This window comes from Emys orbicularis, chromosome 1 (genome assembly GCF_028017835.1).
Source record: "Emys orbicularis isolate rEmyOrb1 chromosome 1, rEmyOrb1.hap1, whole genome shotgun sequence".
Taxonomy (NCBI): domain Eukaryota; kingdom Metazoa; phylum Chordata; order Testudines; family Emydidae; genus Emys; species Emys orbicularis.
The window spans coordinates 14247223-14268586 of NC_088683.1; the positions used below are offsets into that span (position 1 = coordinate 14247223).

The 21364-nt window shown below is 47.1% G+C and overlaps 1 protein-coding gene across 1 annotated transcript in view; it reads left to right on the top strand.

Annotated features, from left to right (window-relative positions):
* The first annotated feature begins 211 nt into the window (after positions 1–211).
* Positions 212–21364, top strand: part of TAF3 (TATA-box binding protein associated factor 3) — a 148064-nt gene continuing 126911 nt past the window's right edge. Inside the window, exon 1 of the mRNA XM_065411969.1 lies at positions 212–377. Coding sequence (XP_065268041.1) covers positions 212–377 — 166 coding nt within the window. The remainder of the gene's footprint in view (positions 378–21364) is intronic.

The following is a 21364-nucleotide window of genomic DNA, read 5'->3' on the forward strand; positions in this document are numbered from 1 at the left end:
CCCCGCTGGAGGCCAGAGCAATCGATAGACCGCCCGCCCCATCGATGCGCTCGGCGGTGGAGCGGCGCGGTCTGGTCTCGGCCGGCTGGGACTCGGCGCGACCCCAAGATGGCGGCGTTGGCGGCGGCGGGCTCCATGGCCTGCGCGTGAGCCTCTCCCCCCCCCCGGGCCATGGCGGGCTCCGGGCCCAGGTCGCGCTGAGCCGGCCGGGATGTGCGAGAGCTACTCGCGGTGTCTGCTGCGGGTGTCGGTGGCTCAGATCTGCCAGGCGCTGGGCTGGGACTCGGTGCAAATCTCGGCCTGCGACCTCCTCACCGACGTGCTGCAGCGCTACCTGCAGGGGCTGGGCCGGGGCTGTCACCGCTACTGCGAGCTCTGTGAGTGCCGGGGCCGGGGCCGGCACTGCGCGGGGATGGGAGCCGTGGAAATGGGGGGCCACTGCCCGCTCTGTCAGAGTGTGTGTGTGTGTGTGGGGGGGAGTCCTGGAGATGGGGGGGGGGCACTGCCCGCTCTGTCAGTGCGGAGGGGGATGGGAGCCATAGAGATGGGGGGGGGCACTGCCCGCTCTGTCAGTGCGGAGGGGGATGGGAGCCGTGGAAATGGGGGGGGGGCAGGGACTGCCCGCTCTGTCAGTGTGTGTGTGTGGGGGGGGAGTCCTGGAGATGGGGGGCGGCTGAGGCTGACACTGCCCGCTCTGTCAGTGCGGAGGGGGATGGGGGCCATAGAGATGGGGGGGGCACTGCCCGCTCTGTCAGTGCGGAGGGGGATGGGGGCCATAGAGATGGGGGGGGCACTGCCCGCTCTGTCAGTGCGGAGGGGGATGGGGGCCATAGAGATGGGGGGGGCACTGCCCGCTCTGTCAGTGCGGAGGGGGATGGGAGCCATAGAGATGGGGGGGCCACTGGCCGCTCTGTCAGTACTGAGGGTGATGGTGGCCATGGAAATGGGGGGGGGGGGGCGCTGAAGCTGCCACTGCCCGCTCTGTCAGTGCGGAGGGGGATGGGGGCCATGGAGATGGGGGGCTACTGCCCGCTCTGTCAGTGTCGGGGGATGGGAGCCCTGGAGATGGAGGGAGGGAGGCTGAGGCTGCCACTACCCTCTCTGGCAGTGTGCGTTGATAGGATTAGGAACCATAGAGAAGGGGGGCGGGGTGTCTAGTACTGTAAGATCAGCGAATGCAGGGGAGAAGATGGATGGGGTGCTGGTGGTCCAAGGCTGCTACTGCCTGCCCTGTGAGTGTAGTGGTTGTGGGGGAGCTGTGGGGATGGGGCTGCAACTGCCCACTCTGTGAGTGGGGGGAGGGATGGGGCGGTCTGGGGTTGCCACTGCCAGCTGAGTGCTGGGGGCACAGTGCGGTTGAGGGGGGGGAGATTCCACCCTGCTGAGCTCTGAATGCAGAGTCAGTGGGGGGCTAGGGCTGCCACTGTCTGTTCTGTGAGTCTAGGGGACTGGGGAGCCATCAGCATGGTGGGGGTAGAGCTGTCACTGCTCACTCTGAATGTGGGGAGACAAGGGGAGTGGGGGGGTTGCTACTGCAACTGCAGGGGCTCTGTGAGTGCAGAGAGGTTGGGAGCCATGGGAACTGCAGGGCTGAGGTGTCACCATATGGTAAGCTCAGTGGATATATGGAGATTCTGGGGGCCAGAGATGCCACTGAGAGTTCTGGGTGGCACAGCTGTAGCTGAGTCTGGAGATGCTGGGTAAAGATCCATGGTTACTTGGGGGCTGACAAAAATACTAATGGGATTTGAGGGGAGGGGATTACCACTGTTTCTTTGAGTCCAGGGTCCATTGAGATCAGGGGGCTGAGAGGCCGGGAATACCAACCTCGCTGTAAGTCCAGGAGGATGTGGGGAGTGTGGCTATTGTCATGCTCCGAGTTTTTTGAATCTGAGGACTTTTGGTTGCAGGGGAGCCTGAGAACCACGTGTTTTGGGGCTACCTGCAGTGGCTGGACTGAGTCTACCAGTACTCATGAGAGGAAGTGTGAGTCTAGATTTTTTTGGGGGGGGGGGGGGGAGGATTAGTGCCAGTGTAACCCATATGTACCACCAATACAGGGACTTTACGAGTGCAGCTGTTATACCTGTAAATTTCACATCTAAATGCTAGGATGAATGCTCCTGTATAAATATTATAGGGTAGAATCTAGGAGACTAGGGAGCATCAGATTGTGGAATAAAAGAGAGGACTGGGTTACCCACAGAAGTTGGGTTGGACCTGTTGTCATTTGTCTGATCAATGTGAACTTGGGGTGGGGAAGCTGTATTATTGGGGGACAATGATCTCCTCTCAGATGGACTAGAGTTGCCACCGAGAGAGTTCTGAGAAGTTTGAGAAGCGCTGAGAGTTTGAAAACAGAATTACCTTCCAGGGCTTAGCCTGTATTTTCCACAGGTATTGTGAGATTTGTGAGGCCATAGGGGGGATAGATATGTATGTGATTGGGAGTTGGGGGCACTGTAATTTACCTTCTTATTTAGGCTGCATGAGGGGTCTGAAGCATTTACTGTGATTTGGGAAAAGGGCATATTTTCTTGACGAATGGATGGAGGGGAAGGGCGCATAATCTCTTGGTTACGGAGGCATATGCTGTTGCATGAGGAGACAGACATTACATCTGTGGTATAATGTCTCTTATATTCTCAACCTCACACTGATTTTTTTTCTCTCAAATGTGATTGTCAAAAGCACATCCTATTACTCAACAGATCTCCTCCCTAAGTGTATTTAGACTTGGGTTTGCTTGTCACTGCCTACTCTGGAAGAATAAACTAGATTTTTTTTGTGGTTCTTGCATAATGAACAGAATTGTTAACTAAGTTCCAGTTGTAGAGGCTCTGTTGTTGATGTGTTAGCCAGAAACTAACCAGTTTGACCTTCGGATCAGTTTGATTTTGCATGGTTGGCAGTTGGGGTGTTTATTTGGAGGGGTGGAATCTTTGCACTTGTAAACGGAACAAATTTGATCTTCAGTAATTGAGACACAATAAACTGCATATTGTGGTTCTACTCTGAATAACAGCTGTAAAAATGGCATAATAGGGTCCACATTTTCACAGTTAACAAGCAAAATGATGGCTTTTCTAACTGTGCTAGATTATCTTCCTTGCTTCCATTTGCTATATCACATTAAAAGACATCTATAAATACACTCAATACTTTCCTAATGTTACTTTTCTAGGTATGCAATAGCTGTAGTTGTAGATACTGTGGTTTCAAATGGGAGGGGAGATGTATTACGAACTGGGGTGCATGGGTGGTCAGGTCTATTGGTTGGAGCAGTGGTGATCAGGCCCAGCAATCAGAGTAGAAATCAGAGGCCAGGAACAGAATCAGGATTCAGAGCCGGAGTCAGGAACCAAGTAAGGAAGAAGCAGGGCTGGAGTGGACTGGAGCAGGACATAGGAACAGGAGTGATTGCAGCTGTGCGTGTAAGCACTGAGCAGCCACTGGCCTACTGCTGCTGAGTTTAAGAGAACACTTGTGATGCCTCTCAGCAAATCAGGAGTCTGATTGTTCAGGGCGTTCAGCTGCAGGTCAGCTAGCAGGCCCTGCCTCAGCTGCAGACCCTGGTTTCTGACAAGATGATTCACAAGGCAATCTCTGTGGCAATTTTAAGATGATTGTTATGATTAATTATGTGTATTACCATAGTGCCTGGGAGATCTTGTCATGGACCAGGGCCCCATTGTGCTAGGCCCTTTACACACACAAAATTAAGAGATGGTCCCTGTAACAAGGAGCTTACAGTCTAAGCATAAAACAAGAGACAACAGATGGGGGAATACATGGAAATATTGAGACAACAGTGGTGATAGGCAGTACAGCCTGTTATCAGGGCTTTTGTAGGTATTATAGCAATGGAGAGTTTTGAGGAAGGATTTGAAGGTAGCTTTGCAATTGTTTATGGGGAGTCTCCCCCAAGTATAAGGGGCAACATGGGCAAAAGCATGAAGGTGCTTGCTTGAAAATGTAACATATGGGTGATGGAGGCTGGCATCGTGTGCTGATTGGAGGCAAGCTTCAACAGGGGGGAGGGATAGCTCAGTGGTTTGAGCATTGGCCTGCTAAATCCAGGGTTGTGAGTTCAGTCTTTGAGGGGGCCACTTAGGGGTCTGGGGCAAAAATCAGTACTTGGTCCTGCTAGTGAAGGCAGGGGGCTGGACTCGATGACCTTTCAGGGTCACTTCTAGTTCTATGAGATAGGTATAGCTCCAAAAAAAAAAAAAAAAAGCTCAATAGTGAATGAGATGATAGGGTGGGCATTGACTGTAAAGGGCCTTGAAGCAAAGACAAGCAGCTTATTTTTGTGATAATAGAAAAGGGGGAGCCAGTGGAGAGTTTTAAAGAGAGGGGTGACATGGAGAGAGCAATGGGCTAGGGAAACGATCATTGCAGAAGCATTCTGAATGGATACGAGCGGGGAAAGATTGCATTTGTCAAGGCTAGAGAGAAGTGTTGCAATAATCAAGATGGGACTTTGTATAAGAGTTTGATGGATAAGTAAGGCTGTATCTTAAAGATGTTATGCAGAAAGAATTGGCAAGATTTAGACAAAACCTAAACGCGAGGACGGAAAGAGAGGTCCGAATCAAAGATGGCATAGAGGCTGCAGACCTCATGTGCTCCATACTGTGAAAATTTTTGAGAACCCTATCAAAAAAACAAACAAGAAAACCCTTTCCATATAAATAGGGCTTCTTATTCTAGGTTTTAAGTGATAAAACACCCTCAATACAAAAATACAGTAAATAAAATAAAAATTGGTGTTTATCCGATAAACACTGGAAGAATACTGAAAACGGTTACTCAGTCATGTTGAAGTCACCCTTTTCCCACTGCTATTTGTTTATATAGGTGATGTCCCTGCTCCCTAGTTTGTATCTAAGGGCTCATCTACAAGAAGCAGTAATGTGGATTGGGAGGGTGTGAGCATGCTAAGGTGTTGCATGTTAATTTGTCCATGTAGACCCTGTTGGTGCTCACTAAAGGTTCCCTAGTCGGCTATAATGTAGTGCTGTTTGAAGCAGTACTATGTATAGAATTCAAAAATAGCTAAAAATACCATCCGCTGGAAAACATAAGCCCTCCATGTAAATTTAAAAGTTTAAAAAAAATATTGGGCCATTATGACAATGAAATTAACAAAAATATAGAAAAATGACAATGTTTCAAGATGTCACATGCTTCTGAGATTGTGGAAAAAAGTGTGTGGTTTTATATTGTATGTGAAAAATAATCACCTCACCTGGAAGTCCATAGGAATAAAATACACAGTGAATGAGATATGGGTGCCTGTGGTGTGTTGCTTCATTTGCTGTGCCCCCTAACTAAATTTTCTGCGGCCCAGCTATGTTAGCTCTGCACATGTGTACATCGTGGCCTGCTATAGCTGGGTACTTTTCCCATTCAGCAAGGGATTTCAGTTTAAATGTACTGTGCATGGGCAGAGTGCTTTTTTCTATGTCGTAACTTAAACCTTAAATGGCTTTAATTTTTCTGTTACGCTGTTAAAAAAAATAAATCAGGAGTGACTTAATTGATGTCAGTAGAGTTATTGTGGGTTTACTCCAGTGTGACAGAGTAGAATGTGGCCCAAACCCTGTGATGTGTGAGCTAGAGTAAGTTGTGTGTGTCAGAGAGTGGCTGGTCTTTTTAAGGGGTGTTGGGTCCTAGCCTCACCTGTGACAAACTTAACTCATTTCTCCAGGTGAGGGAATGAGTAATACCACATGACAGGAGGGTTGTGTGGCTAACCCAGGTCTTGGGGGTAGATGCCGAAGGCCAGAAGACTGAGGGGAGAAGAAGCCTTGGGTCCTCTCCAGAGACAGAGAAGATTCCAGGAAGCCTTGAGAGTTGCTGCTTAGTAAAGGGCAGGGAGAGATGCTCAGGAAGGGCTATTTAGCTCGGGTAAAATGAAACTTGAGGTGAGAAGACAGACTCTCAAGAAGCAGGGTCTGGGCCCAGTTTGAAACAGAGGTGAAGATACTGTTTGATGCTTGATAAAGACAGTGGTATCCTGGAAGGGATAGGATTCTAGAGAGACATGTGCAGAGGGCCAGGTCGTCAAGACGAGCAAATTCTGGCTAGAGAGGCTGGCGTGTGGAGAACAAGTTGGCTAAAGTAAAGCCCCAGCTGGAAGTTTTATTTTCCTTTTGAACTCTGTTAATAAACCAGACACAGAGAAGGGTTATTTTTGGACATGTGAAAGCCTTTGCAAGTACTTGAGGTGCCCAGAAGGGGAAACTGAGGCAGTGGAGCGTGTGAGATCAGGCTGGGTAAGACGGCATAGTGGCAGTTTAATAAATGAGGGCAATTTTGAGTATTTGTTGTTAAAACAAATAGTGTAATGTGGTGTTAAGCCACCTGCTTCAAGTTGTCAGTGGATCATCTGTAGAAGGAGTTGGTTTTCAATACTCTTTTCTCACAGGTTCAGCAGTGTACACAATGACCAGATGTGTTATTGGGTGGATTTTTACCTTCTTTTGAAATATGTTCATTGCTGGAGCCAGGATACCAGATGAACAGGAATTTATTAGTTTGATCTAAAGTGATCATTCCCATGTTCTTAAGATTGCATTTTTTTTGCAGAAGTGAACGACTTGTATTAAAAATGCATGGGAAACGCAACCTGATAGGCACATCTTGATAAATAGAAGTGAGAAATCCTAAAATTATTAGATCTTGAAAAGTATGGCCACATGTTATATACTCTTGGTGAACTGGACCAGAAAAGATTGCTCTGCTGTTGATGTACCTCCTCTTAGCTCTGGTCTACACTACAAACTTACGTTGGTAACGCTACGTTGGTTCACCCCTGAGCGAAGTAGTTATACTTATTTAACCCACGGTGTAGAAAGTGCTGTGTCAATGGGAGGGACGATGGGTAGGTTGAGTACCTACGCCAGTGATCCCCAACCTTTTCCGTAGGGCGGGTGCCGGACGACTAGCCGCCGAGGACCATGGCTGCCCGACAAGCAGCCGCCGAAATGCTGCCGTGAAGCGGCAACGTCAAGAGGCGTCGCCGCCAAAATTCGTGAAGCGGCAACGTCAAGAGGCGTCGCCGCCGAAATGCCGCCGTGAAGCAGCGTCATCAAGAGGCGTCACCGCTGAAATTTGGCGACATTTCGGCGGTAGCGCTTCTTGACGTTGCCGCTTCTCAGCAGCATTTTGGCGGCTGCTTTTCCGGCGGCCAGTAGGCGGGCACACATGGATGCCCCGGCAGGCGCCATGGTGCCCGCGGGCACCACGTTGGGGACCCCTGACCTACGCCGACGGGAGAAACTCTTCTATTAGCATAGGTAAAATCTTCACTAAGCGCTACACCAGCGTAGCTGCAGCGTTGTAAGTGTAGACAAGCCCTTACTAAATAAATAGCTTTGAACGTCCGTAAACCTCCCAGATTTTGTTACTTTCAGGACATCTAATTTCTTACTGGCTGCCAGTAAGAGAGACCATTCTTCCTTCTACTTGACATTCATCAGTCGCCATGAAATGGAGCAGACTTCTAGTAGCAATGATAATGTAGAGGAGGTCGTATCTATATAAAGCCCAATCTATGGCGTTATGATTGTTTTTCATTGGTGTAGCTACACTGATACAGTCCCCCAGTGTAGATGCACTGAATGGCTGTGACTTTCCCCAGTAAATTACTAGTATGAATTGCACCAGCAAAAGCCCCATTTTGCACTGTCTACTATATCAATGTAGTTATACTGATGCAAATACTTGACTCTAGACAAGCTTTTTGGTGTTTCTAATGCACTAATCTCTATAGTATCTAGGTGTCAGTGCTGAGGAAGCAGTACATGTAAGAATGGAGAAGTACATTTCCAAGTTATTTCACCAGTAGGAACAATAATTATCTGTGGGAAAACTGATGGACGGCAACATTAAGTAACTTGCCCAGACACACTAGGTAAAGCCTGGAAAACAAGCTCCGATTCCTAATTCCATGTTTTAACTACTAGAAAAGTGGACCTCCACGATTGGAATATTTATCTTAACAGTTGTGTGTAGAAGAATGCTGTGCATCAGTAGGAAGCTGCAATCTACCTTGCAGGATTTATGTAGGCAGATTCTAGGTCGTAGCTCTAGGTGGATGGAGAACAGTATGCGAATGATGTACAGTGTGTATTATTGATATCTGATCTATATTATGTACTATTTATTGTGGTTTGCCCAGCAGTATATGTAGCCACTCATTAATAATTTTCCTAGATGTCTTTTTGGCTACAAATTATTGAACAGCTATTGCTCATTGTAATAAGCTTTGAATAAATCTAAAAGCTTTCTCCATTTATCAGTTATTCAAAACTTTGCCAAACTTTAACCATTTTAGGTTAACATTTTCTATACTTGTTCATTGCCTCAGGCTGAATTTTTGGGGAAGTTTCAGCAGTAACAGTACACATTACTGAAAATGACGTTAGGGAAATACAGGTAGTTTTTTCCAGTGTTGAAATATTTTCCTAACTGTATTTTGAAGAGCTCTAAAACTTTAAGGGTTTGGAGCAGAAATTTAAAATTTGGCAGACAATTTGGTCCTGGCATCAGAGAAATTCTTTTTGCTGATTCCATAAAAATGCATCCAGATTGGCTGAGTACTATAAGCCTCTGAAAATTGCCATTCTCCTTTTCTCCATCCCAGGCAAAGAGCTTGTTGGTTGCTTTGAAGGGAGAACAGTATCTGTTACTTCACTCTTCCCCAACTCTGTTGGATTCTCCTTCCTTGTGAACACTTATGGGAAAATTGATCATCAGAGCTATAGCTATATAATTATACCACTGTAGCTATGCTGGTGGGGACACTCTTTTCTGGCATAAAAGTGACTTCTGGTGTAATTACTCTGCTTCCATACAATTATACTGTACCACTGTAGTGCTGCTGTCAATTTTCCCACATAGACAAGCCCTTAAATCCCTTTCTCTACTGCCCAAACAGCAACAGACTGAACTTGACATAATTCTTGTTGGTTTTGCTGTTCCTCCCCAGTTCAGCCAAGGCACTTAAGTTTAAGCATGTGAGTAGTCTCATTGACTTAAAAAGTACCTAGCTAAATCAGGCCTAGAGTCCTAGGAAGAAGCACCCTCTCTGCCCTCCGTGATAGCTGTCTTTTTACATTTTTGATGTAACTGATGTTGGTCACCCCAATTTCGAGGATGACAATGACAAGCATAGTTTGTACTAATGGGTCTTTGAGTGACTCTGTAAATCAATTTGGGAAGAACAACGTTTACTGCTGTGGCCACAGAGCCATTTGCCTCGTTGTGTTGATTGAGCTGCATGTTGTTTCCATGCCTGGTGCTATGCTTCCAGATGCTCCACACAGTGCTTCTCAAAGTCGTGGACATCCACCCGTATGGCGTGGCACCATGCAATATGATCAATCGCCAGTTGCTCAAAGATTGAGTCGGAAATGTTCATTTTGCTCAGATTTTCTTTGCGTGTCTTCTAAGCATTTCATCTGCGCTTCATGCTTACAATTGCTGGACTTTAATTCAGAATATAAGACTTGTTTTCATAAATGGGTCTCTGGCATTCAAATTATGTGGCCAGTCCATCTCAGTTAGGTGCAGATCAACTGAGACTTGATGCTGACCGAACTAGCTTTCACCTGGACTTCAGTGTTGGAAACCCAGTCCTGTTGTTTGACACCCAGCAATTGACATAAGTGGCACAAATGGAAGCTGTGAAGCTTTGTAATGTGTCATTGATAACAGTTCCATGTTTTGCAGCTGTCAAGCAGTGTTGTGAGGACAACAGCATTATGAATTTTGATTTTTGTCTGTTGACAGATTCTATGTTGCTTCCAGATTTGGTGATAAAGGCGACCATATGCAGTGCTGGCTTTCTTAATTCGCCCATCCACTTTCTGGTCAATTTTTGCTTCGTTGTTCAACATGCTGCCAAGATAAGTAAACTGTGTGATGGCTTGGAGTACAATACCTCCCAGGCTTATTGACAAGTCTTGGTAAAGTTGTTGAGGAGCTGGCTGATACATATGCTTGGTTTTTGTTCAGCTGACAGTGAAGCCAAAGTTAGGAGCTGTTGCAACAGAGTGGTTTGTAAGATCTTATAGTTCTGCTTATAGTTCTTCATCAAGGCACAGTCAGCACCAAAGAGCAGTTTCTGGATCAGTGCTTCTACAACCTTGGTGTTCGCATGTAGGCGGGAAAGAAAAAAGTGCTTACCAGTGTGGAAGTGTATAAAGATGCCATTTGAAGCACCACAAAGGGCTTCCTCTAGCATCTCAGCAAAGAATAGACCAAAAAAGCTAGGCGCAAAGTCACATCCCTGCTTCATCCCATTTGTGATTGGAAATGGGTCTGTTAGTTTACCATCAGCACTAACTCTTCCAGCTGTGCCTTCATGGAATTGTCGAATGATGTTAATAAATTTGCCTGGACACCCAAATTTAGCGAGCGTTTGCCAGAGGACAGCATGGTTAACTGTATTGAATACCTTAGTTAGGCTGAGAAACATGATGTACAAATGTTGGTGCTGTTTGCGACATTTTTCCTGTAATTGTTGAATCATGAAAATTATGTTGCTAGTGTTCCGCTGAGCACAAAAAGCTGCACTGTGACTCAGACAGAACATTAGCAATGATTTGGGTCAGGAGTTGGTTCAAGAGGATCCATTCAAGAATCTTGCCGGCCACAGAGAGCAAAGAGATACCGCTGTAATTACCACAGTCACTGTTTGAGGCTTTATGCTTATAAAGAGTGATGATATTGGCATCTTTCAGTTGTTGTGGTATAATTTCTTGAAGTCAGACATGTAAAATATATTCAGAGAGCTTGTCAATCAGAAGATTTCATCTGTGTTTGAAAACCTCAGCTGGAATGGCATTGGGATCAGGGGATTTATTATTTTTCATTACTTGAACAGCCTTCAACACCTCGGTCTGTGCAGGTGGATCTGCAAGTGCAGTAGATGTGAACAGTTTACAGGTATTATCCAGCGATTCATCAGAAACAGCAGGTGAACGATTAAGTAGTTCACTAAAATATCCAAGCCACGATTGGTGGACAGCAGAACGATCTGTGATGAGAAATTCATTATCAGCACTTGTTAGTGATGCCGGGAGGTGGGTTAGGGCCATACACAGCTTTAACTACATCATAGAAATCTTTGGAATCATGTTGATCAGGAAGGGCCTGTAGTTCCTCTGCTTTACAGTCAAACCACATATTTTGCATCTGGTAGAGTTTGTGTTGGTGCATTCTGCAACCTACCCTATATCTGAGCTTTTTTGATCCAGAGAGTGGATCAGCTAAGAGCGTGGAATATGCTTGCTGATTGGCATCAAGAAGAGTCAATATTTCAGAATTATGGTTGTCATCATGCAGAATAGTTTGGCATTTTGTATACCCAGCACAATCCATAATGGTGTTATAGATTGTGTCACACAGGGATACCCATTTGGCAGATAAAACAGTAGTTAGCTGTGTTGAAAATTGTTTGACAATTGACAGATCATTCAGCCGGGCAATATTTACACGCTTAACTGATGGGTTTTTACTCATTTTCAACCAAACAAAGAGGCAAAGCTGTGATTGAACAAGATGGTGGTTAGTCCAACAATCAGCTCGGCATAATATCTGAGTTATGTGCACATCTCGGACGTCCCGCTATCCGACCAACACGTAGTCAATCAGATGCCAGTGACAAGAGTGAGGATGCGTCCAAATCATTTTGTAGTTGTTGGGAAGTCAGAAGTGTTTATAATAACTAGAGGGTGCTCAGCGCATGTCGTCAGCAGAAGTAGGCCATTGTTGTTCATCTTGCTGACGCCATGTTTGCCAAGTACACCACACGATGTAGCATCATCACGGCCAACGTGAGCATTAAAGTCACCTAAAATAATCAACTTGTCTTCAAGGGGAGTCAATTGGATCAGGGTCATTTAGTTCAGAATAAAATTCCTCCTTACCCTCATCAGAGTTGGTCATTGTCCATGCGTTAAGCTATGATCAGTGAAACGTAACGTCCACCTCTCAGGGATAGTCAGAGCTTCAACAGTCTGTCATTTATACTGATGGGCAGACTGTCCAAACTAAAGATGAGATTCTTTCTGATAGCAAAACTGACTCCTGGGTCATGCGGCTCATTTTATGGGCATCCCTTCCCTAAGCAAGTGTACCCAGCACTCTCCTCAGTCAGTTGACCCTCTTCAGCAAGTTGTATATTGCTTAGCGTCACAATGTCAATATGATATTTTTCAAGTTCTTGAGCTACCAGAACAGTTCACCTGACAGGACAATCAGTTTGATTTGGATGATCAAGGAGTGTGTGGACATTCCATGTTGCAATATTGAGACAAAAAGAAACCTTTTGGGGTTTGCTTGAATTTTGACCACATGATGGAACAACACCTTCAGCTGTGGCAAGCTGGTCAGGACTGTTTGGAATGAGCAGTTTTTAGGGCACCTTGACTAGCCCCCTTCTCGGATTGAGTTTGACTGTGCTGTCCCTGAATAAAGCAGCAGAGTTGATCAAGATGCTGCTGAACTATGGTGTCACTCCAGGTCAGCGCAGAGCAGCCAAAGTCTTGACCCGCCCGTGTGTAGGTTCATGACTGACTCCCAGCAATGTCCAGCACCTGTCACTTTAGCCGTGACTACCTCTCTTCCGCTTTATCCATTAGATTTTGACACTTTTTGCTCTGTAAATCATTTAGTAAAGTTACATCTACCTTTCCCTACTTGACATTAACATGTTTCTTGTCTGAAGAGTGAATAAAAAATGGCATTGCAAGATTTCATGTTTATTGTGTCAATAATTTGCTAGGTCAGATTTGCTCAGGAAACAAGTAAAAAGGTGTTTTTTCTTACTGTCAGGCTCAGTAAACTCTGCCTGGGAACTTAAAGCTGAGCAAATGGAGGTTGTGGTTGTTGTCTACTTGTATTACAGTAGCATTTAAAGGCTTCAGCGGAGATTAGAGTCCCATTGTGCTAGGCACATAGTAAGGGAAAGCCCTTGTCCTAAAGAGCTTTCATTCTGAATAAACAAGACAAAAGATGAGAGAGAAAAAAACCTGGTACATCCATTTTATAGATGGGGAAAGCTGGAACACAGAGATTATTTGAAACAGGAGTAAAAAGTCATTTAAAAACAAAATAAAAAAGAACAAACTCACACCAAAACCCCCCCACACCAAACCAATATTTACATTACCATCCGTAGTAGCTATGATTCTGAATATACCTGTTAAGCATATTTTTTCAGTGAGAAAGTGCTAGTTCTATATAGTAACTTTGAAGAGAATTGCACTTTAAGATCATTTATGAACATTTATGTAGATAGCATTATTGTAATTATGGATGTGCTTGTTAACAAAAAATTTGAAAGGTACACCTGCGACCCGATATAATACGAATTTGGATATAACGCGGTAAAGCAGTGCTCCGGGGGGCGGGGCTGCGCACTCCGGCAGATCAAAGCAAGTTCGATATAATGTGGTTTCACCTATAACGCGGTAAGATTTTTTTGGCTCCCGAGGACAGAGTTATATCAGGGTAGAGGTGTACATTAAACCTCATGCTTTGGTGTTTGATAGTTGACTGTTAGAGATTATCTTAAGACCTATAATGAGAGACAGACTATCCCACACCTGCCTACTGCATGGTTCTTACCCATTCTTTTGAAGCATCTGGTGCTGGCTACTAAGACAGGATGCTGGATGAGATGGACTTTGGATCTGATCCAGTATGGCAATTCCTATGTTCCTATCAATATGTGGACCAGTCAGTGTTACTGAGATGTTAATGAAAGAGATTAGTATACATTCTAGCACCATTTTGAAGGGTACTGTCCTTTATTTTTTAATTTCATAAGTGAAGCAAGGGGCATGCCGGGTTAATGCTTGTGGGAGAACTCTAGAGGCAAAGCACAATAGATATTGGAAGTGGCGCTGGTGAGTCAGTAAGTGGTAGGTGTGATGGGTTGGATCACAGAACCCCCCTTGGGAGCTGCCACCCGATATGCCAAGACTACCTCTGCTCCTGCTTTCCCTGCCAGCTCAGGCCTCCAGCACCGTGTCTTGCTGAGCCAGACACTCCCATCTGATCCAACAAAGACCCAAGGTCTGAATTACTTGCCCCAAAGCTGCAGGTTTACCTGAAAGCAGCTAACAGAAGTGTTCCTGTCTTTAACACTCAGATGCCCAACTCCCAGTGGGCTCTAAACCCAAATAAATCCATTTTACCCTGTATAAAGCTTATGCAGGGTAAACTCATAAATTGTTAGTCCTCTATAACACTGATAGAGAGAGATGCACAGCTGTTTGCTCCCCCAGGTATTAATACATACTCTGGGTCAATTAATAAGTAAAAAGTGATTTTATTAAATACAGACAGTAGGATTTAAGTGGTTCCAAGTAGAAACAGACAGAACAAAGTAAGTCACCAAGCAAAATAAAATAAAATGCGCAAATCTATGTCTAATCAAACTGAATATAGATAAGATACTCACCAGTTCCAGAATGCTCCCTTTTACAGACTAATCTCCTTTTAGCCTGGGTCCAGCAGTCACTCACACCCCTTGCACACTGTCCTTTGTTCCAGTTTCTTTCAAGTATCCTGGGGGGTGGAGAGGCTCTCTCTTTAGCCAGCTGAAGACAAAATGGAGGGGTCTCCCATGGGCTTAAATAGACTTTCTTTTTGTGGGTGGAGACCTCCTCCCCTCTCCTATGCAAAGTCCAACTCCAAGATGGAGTTTCGGAGTCACCTGGGCAAGTCACATGTCCATGCATGACTCTCAGTTTCTTACCAGGTAGCAGCCATGGGTCACATGTTGGACTAGATGACCTCGTGAGGTCCCTTCCAACCCTGATATTCTATGATTCTGTGATTCTACCTCCAGCTTTAAGCGGTCAGTACTTAGCAGATGATTAGTGGCTGTCTCCCTGGCTCACTCCTGAAGGGGTCTCCAGGGCCTAGCACTTCCGAACCATGGTATCAGTTCTGCTCCTGGTTCTTTGCACATGGATTGCTCCTGCACATGTGCAGAGCCCCAGTAGTTCACATTGGTGGAACTAGCCCAGCATTGCCCAGATAAAATGCAGGGGTTTGATGGGGGCTATAGAACCATCCCAGTCTGGAAAGGGTTAACTTGCAGCCATAGGCTTCCTGATGCACCTGTACTGGCTGCCAGGCCTGGGTGCAGGATTTAAAATGGAGGCAGCCCAGCAGTTGGGGGGAGGAGGGGAGAAGGGCTGTTGGGCTGCTCCACGGGTGAGCTGGCAGCCTGACTGGAGACAGGCCCTGAGGAGCTGCAGCCTGCCTGAACCCCTGACTGAGGGGAGCAGTGGGCCGGCCGCTGAGCTCTGGATTGGCTGAGGCCCAGGGGCCTGTGATTAGACAGGAGGACAGTCTAGAGCAGCAGATGTGCACCTGTAATGATCTGGCAGTCAGCTGAGCCCAGCAGTGTTGAAGGTTTGGTTGTTTACACATATCTGTTAGACCTTGGTAAAGGCCTCTTTGGCTCCAGAAGGGGTCGGACTCTGTCAGGTGGCCTGGCCAGAGGGCCAGGTCACTCCTGTGGCTAGAGTAGACCAAAGGACAGTGGGGAAACTGAGGCAGGGTTGCTGCATCTCTACCTCCAGCCACAAGGAGGCAGGCTGGAGGAGCTGGTTAATGACGCTAGGCTAGGGCAAGGTCTCCCCGAGACAGAGAGAAGGGCTTCTTCAGCTTAAATAAGTAAATAGAGTTTGACAACTACTTCTAGCCCTGCTGTCTGGTGCGGTGCCTGAGGAGGCTGGCTTGGAAACACTAGCACATGGTAGATTCTGATGGGGGATTGGTACTGTGTTCAGAGAGAGAGTCCAGTTAATCTGTCAGGGTGAAATTCACCCCATGTGGAGGCCAGCACTTAGATCGCCCTCATTGATGGCTAGGGTGGGGTATTGTTCCAGTGGTGTCTGCCACAGTGCGCCCTGGCTGTGATACTGGGAGACATTTCCTCTCCCTGGATGAGGCCAGCTGATAGCATTTCCCAGGGTCTTGCTTTGCATCTGATTCCTTTCAGTGTCAGTCGTGAGGGGTCTGACTTGGGCGATTGCTCAGTGCTCCCCAGCAATACTGCATATTGCTCTGTCTTTTGCCTCGGAGCGGGATTGGTGAGGCATAAAGGAGGGCACTGCTGAGACCATAGATGGTTGAGAGAAAGCCATACTTAAAGCCTAGTGAAAGTGAACAGTCGCTGGTTTGGAGAGCAGCAGTTCTCCAGGCAGCCTTGTCTGGGCTTCAGAGGGACACATGGGTCCCAGCGTGTGACTTCTGGCAGAGCCTGACTTTACACACTCCGTTCTCAGCCGTGGCCCAGGGAGCTTGTGACGGGTTGGTTCACAGAAACCCCCTTGGGGCTGCCAACTGATGTGTCCCTGCTTTCCTGCCCTGGCAGCTTAGGACTTCAGTGCCCTGCCTGGTTTGAGCCAGACCCGCTAGCCTGCTGCAAACCCAGACCCAGGGTCTGAACCACGTCCCCTAACAGCTGTAGGCTTAACTGAAAGCAACTTACAGAAATGTTCCTGTCTTTAACACTCAGATGTCCAACTCCCAATGGGGTCCAAGCCCCAAATAAATCCGTTTTACCCTCGATAAAGCTTATAAATTAAATAAATAAATAAATGGAGATATCCTGTCTCCTAGAACTGGAAGGGGCCTTGAAAGGTCATTGAGTCCAGCCCCCTGCCTTCACTAGCAGGACCAAGTACTGATTTTGCCCCAGATTCCTAAGTGGCCTCCTCAAGGATTGAACTCACAACCCTGGGTTTAGCAGGCCAATGCTCAAACCACTGAGCTATCCCTCCCCTCAGGTAAACTCATAAATTGTTCACCCTCTATAATGATTAGGGGGCTGGAACACAGGATTTATGAGGAGAGGCTGAGGGAACTGGGATTGTTTAGTCTGCAGAAGAGAAGAATGAGGGGGGATTTGATAGCTGCTTTCAGCTACTTGAAAGGGGGTTCCAAAGAGGATGGATCTAGACTGTTCTCAGTGGTAGCAGATGACAGAACAAGGAGCAATGGTCTCAAGTTGCAGTGGGGGAGGTTTAGGTTGGATATTAGGAAAAACTTTTTCACTAGGAGGGTGGTGAAGCACTGGAATGGGTTATCTAGGGAGGTGGTGGAATCTCCTTCCTTAGAGGTTTTTAAGGTCAGGCTTGACAAACCCCGGCTGGGATGATTTAGTTGGGGATTGGTCCTGCTTTGAGCAGGTGGTTGGACTAGATGACCTCCTGAGGTCCCTTCCAACCCTGATATTTATTCTATGATTCTATGCTACCTTGAATGTCCTCAAGTAGACTTCTTATGTGGATTTGAGCATTCCAGGATTCATTGTCCTTTAATGACAGGTTTCAGAGTAGCAGCCGTGTTAGTCTGTATCCTCAAAAATAACAGGAGTACTTGTGGCACCTTAGAGACTAACAAATTTATTAGAGCATTGTAGCCCACGAAAGCTTATGCTCTAATAAATTTGTTAGTCTCTAAGGTGCCACAAGTACTCCTGTTATTGTCCTTTAAGTGTCTCTTGATTAGGTACTTAACTTCAACACTCCTTTCTCCAGGAACTGACCAAATGCTCTACTAAAGTTATTTAGAAATCAAGCCAGTACACAGCCAATATTCATAACTTTGAATACAAAAACGATACATGCATACAAATAGGATTAATAGATTCAGTAGATCAGGCCTGCACAACTCGTAAAGCGGCGAGGGCCATATTACTCCAAAGAAAACAGCTGAGGGCCGACCCCCCCCCCACCCCCCTGAAACACAACCCCCCCCCCCCAGCGCCGCCCGCCCCGCGGAAACAAACCCTCCTTCCCCAGCGCCGCTGTGGGCCGAAAAGAAAGATTTGTGGGGGGGGGTGATACTTTATTAAGAATTTTTCAATTAAAGCAAACAATTGTATGTATGGCACACTCGGAAGGCACTGACAGTGTATAGAGGGGGAAAGAAACGGCGTGCATAGGGTGACCAGATCACAGCAATAAAATAGGACCCACCCCCTCCCCGCTCAGCCCCACCATCACACCCCTCTTCACCCCCTAGCCCCCCCCACTGGCTTGTTGCGTCCCTCCTAGTCAGTCCCCCACCCACCACTCGCCTCCTTTCACCTCCTCCCTCCCCTGCCAGAAACCCCCATGCCCGCCCTTAGAACCTCTGCTGGCTCACTGCTTGCCTCTTTGCCCACCTGCCGCTTGCCCACGCTGGCCCCTCGCCCCCCCCAAGTATAAAGCCTCATTCAAAGACCCAGGGGTCACTATATTACTGCACACAGCAGTCAATCAATGCAATTGTAGATAAATCTCTGCATTATACATTTTTGTATAACTTTTATATGACTTTGTATTAAACCTTGGTAATATGTTATAGCGGGCCCCTGAGGAAGTATAATCAAGGTAAAAGAAAAATGTCTTTTTGCTAGAAGTAGAATAAGATCTTCCCCCCACTTTGTAATCGATTGCCCTGTTGAATGAATGAGGTGTGAATGAGGAAGGCGTGGAAGGCAGCACCTCCAGACAGCTGCAACCCTTGGAGAGGGGATGGGAGCCAGACCAGATCAGGCCCAATGCTGTTCGCTCACCCGGATGTAATGGGCCAGTGGTAGCCACTCCGTAGTTCAGACTGATCCTAACTTACAATTAAGATCCATTTTTAACTTCCGTGTAACTTCTCCAAAAAATTACGAGATCCCCTGAGCTCTCCTAGGCCAGGTAGGATTTGTCTGGGAGGTTTGGTAACCTTCAGAAAAGGGGTTTTGCAATTAAGGTATTTCACAAATATCCATCATTCCCTTTCTGAACATTTTCCTAGCTTCCTACCCCCAAAATGGCTTGGCCCCAAACACCAGGTGTCTGGCTGAGTCGGACGGGGGCCTCTGGGTGTTACTGGGGGATAGCTGGGGGATCACGAAGACCTGTGTCATGTTTATAACATTAGTACTTGTGGCACCTTAGAGACTAACAAATTTATTAGAGCATAAGCTTTCGTGGGCTACAACCCACTTCTTCGGATGCATATAGAGTGAACCATATATTGAGGAGATATATATACACACACATACAGAGAGCATGAACAGGTGGGAGTTGTCTTACCAACTCTGAGAGGCCAATTAAGTAAGAGAAAAAAAAACTTTTGAAGTGATAATCAAGATGGCTCAGTACAGACAGTTTGATAAGAAGCAAGTGTGAAAATACTTACAAGGGGAGATAGATTCAATGTTTGTAATGGCTCAGCCATTCCCAATCCCTATTTAGCCCTGAGTTGATTGTGTCTAGTTTGCATATCAATTCCAGCTCAGCAGTCTCTCTTTGGAGTCTGTTTTTGAAGTTTTTCTGTTTTAAGATAGCCACCCGCAGGTCTGCCAAAGAATGGCCAGACAGGTTAAAGTGTTCTCCCACTGGTTTTTGAGTATTATGATTCCTGATGTCAGATTTGTGTCCATTAATTCTTTTGCGTAGAGACTGTCCGGTTTGGCCAATGTACATGGCAGAGGGGCATTGCTGGCACATGATGGCATATATCACATTGGTAGATGTGCAGGTGAACGAGCCACCGATGGTATGGCTGATGTGATTAGGCCCTATGATGGTGTCACTTGAATAGATATGTGGACAGAGTTGGCATCGGGCTTTGTTACAAGGATAGGTTCCTGGGTCAGTGTTTTTGTTCAGTGATGTGTGGTTGCTGGTGAGTATTTGCTTTAGGTTGGGGGGTTGTCTGTAAGCGAGGACAGGTCTGTCTCCCAAGATCTGTGAGAGTTGTTGGTAAGACAACTCCCACCTGTTCATGCTCTCTGTATGTGTGTGTATATATATCTCCTCAATATATGGTTCACTCTATATGCATCCGAAGAAGTGGGTTGTAGCCCACGAAAGCTTATGCTCTAATAAATTTGTTAGTCTCTAAGGTGCCACAAGTACTCCTGTTATTTTTGCGGATACAGACTAACACGGCTGCTACTCTGAAACCGTTTATAACATTGACTCTGTAAATTATTTAAACTGCCCTTCTGCTGAGTTCTGGCTCTGCGGCAAGGGCTGCTCTGCAGAGGAAGAGGTGGGGGCCTGGATCGGGTGGGATGTGGCTAGGATTCTTGGGGGCAGGGCAGGCGGGATGGTGAGGAACAGGGAAGAATGATATGGCTGTGGGGTTGGATCCCTGAACTGTTCATTTCTAGACTGTCCTGCCTTTGAGTTTTTAGGGAAGCTGTCGAGTATTTGTAAGTGAGATTTGTTGATGGGCTTTTAACTGGGCTCCTCTAAAATTTACAGCTTAACTCTTCAGCTAATGAAGTGGTTCGGATTTATGTGCAGTATGTCATAGTTCTCTCTTCTCTAACACGGGGATGGACATTTGATTTGATCCTGTCCTCACTTTGCCTTTGCACTGCTGGGGACAGACTCGGCTGCACAGGTTCCCAAAGTGTGGTGGGATTGAGTCCAGAGAGCTGGCTGGGTGTGTGCACATGGGGCCAGCTTCTTCTGACTGTGAGATAGAAAGAAGCTAAATATACATTTAATCGTCCTCCTAAGGTGGCTTTTCCATGGAAGCAGTTGCTGCAGTGACGACAGGCACATGAACCCATGAGGCAGTCCCTGCATTAACCAGTTTTCCACACTATGAAAAGGTTGAAGAACCCCTGATCCAAACACAGCAGCCTGTCTGGTCCTAGGATTAATAGTGATTCCCCCCAGAGACTGTCAAGCCTTAATGACCCAATTTTCTTTACCACCCTGGGGCAGTTACTTGAACATTTGGGACCGTCGGGGGCATTCTGCCATTTCCCCTCTCCCAATTGCCCCTCCACCACTGCCCGCCTCCTTGCCCACCCTCTTCCCCCCCCCCCCCCGGCTCACCTACTCACCCCCCGCCACTGCCCACCGCTCGCCTCCTCAGCCCGCCCTCCCTCGCCGCTGGCTCACCTGCCCCCCCCCCGCTCGCCTCCTCAGCCCCTCCCTCCCCCGCCGCCGGCTCACCTGCCCCCCCACTCGCCTCCTCAGCCCCCATCCCCTGCCACCAGCTCACTTGCCTGGCCTCTTACCTTGTGCCACTTCTCCTGCCGCTGGCTCACCCTCACTCTCCACCCTGCCACTGGCCCCTTCACCACCCTGCCCACCCGCCGGCCAGCCGTTGGCTAGCCTACACCCCCCCGCCCCCCGCGGGCTGCACAGTGAGCAGGACTGGCTCCAGGGTTTTTGCCGCCCCAAGTGGGAAGGGGGTGTGCCTGGAGCCGTCCCTGACAGTAAGCCCACCTACTCACCCCCTCGCGGGCCACACAGTGAGCCCACGCGGGCCACATGTTGTGCAGGCCTGCAGTAGATCATAACCTTTGAGATATGTTACA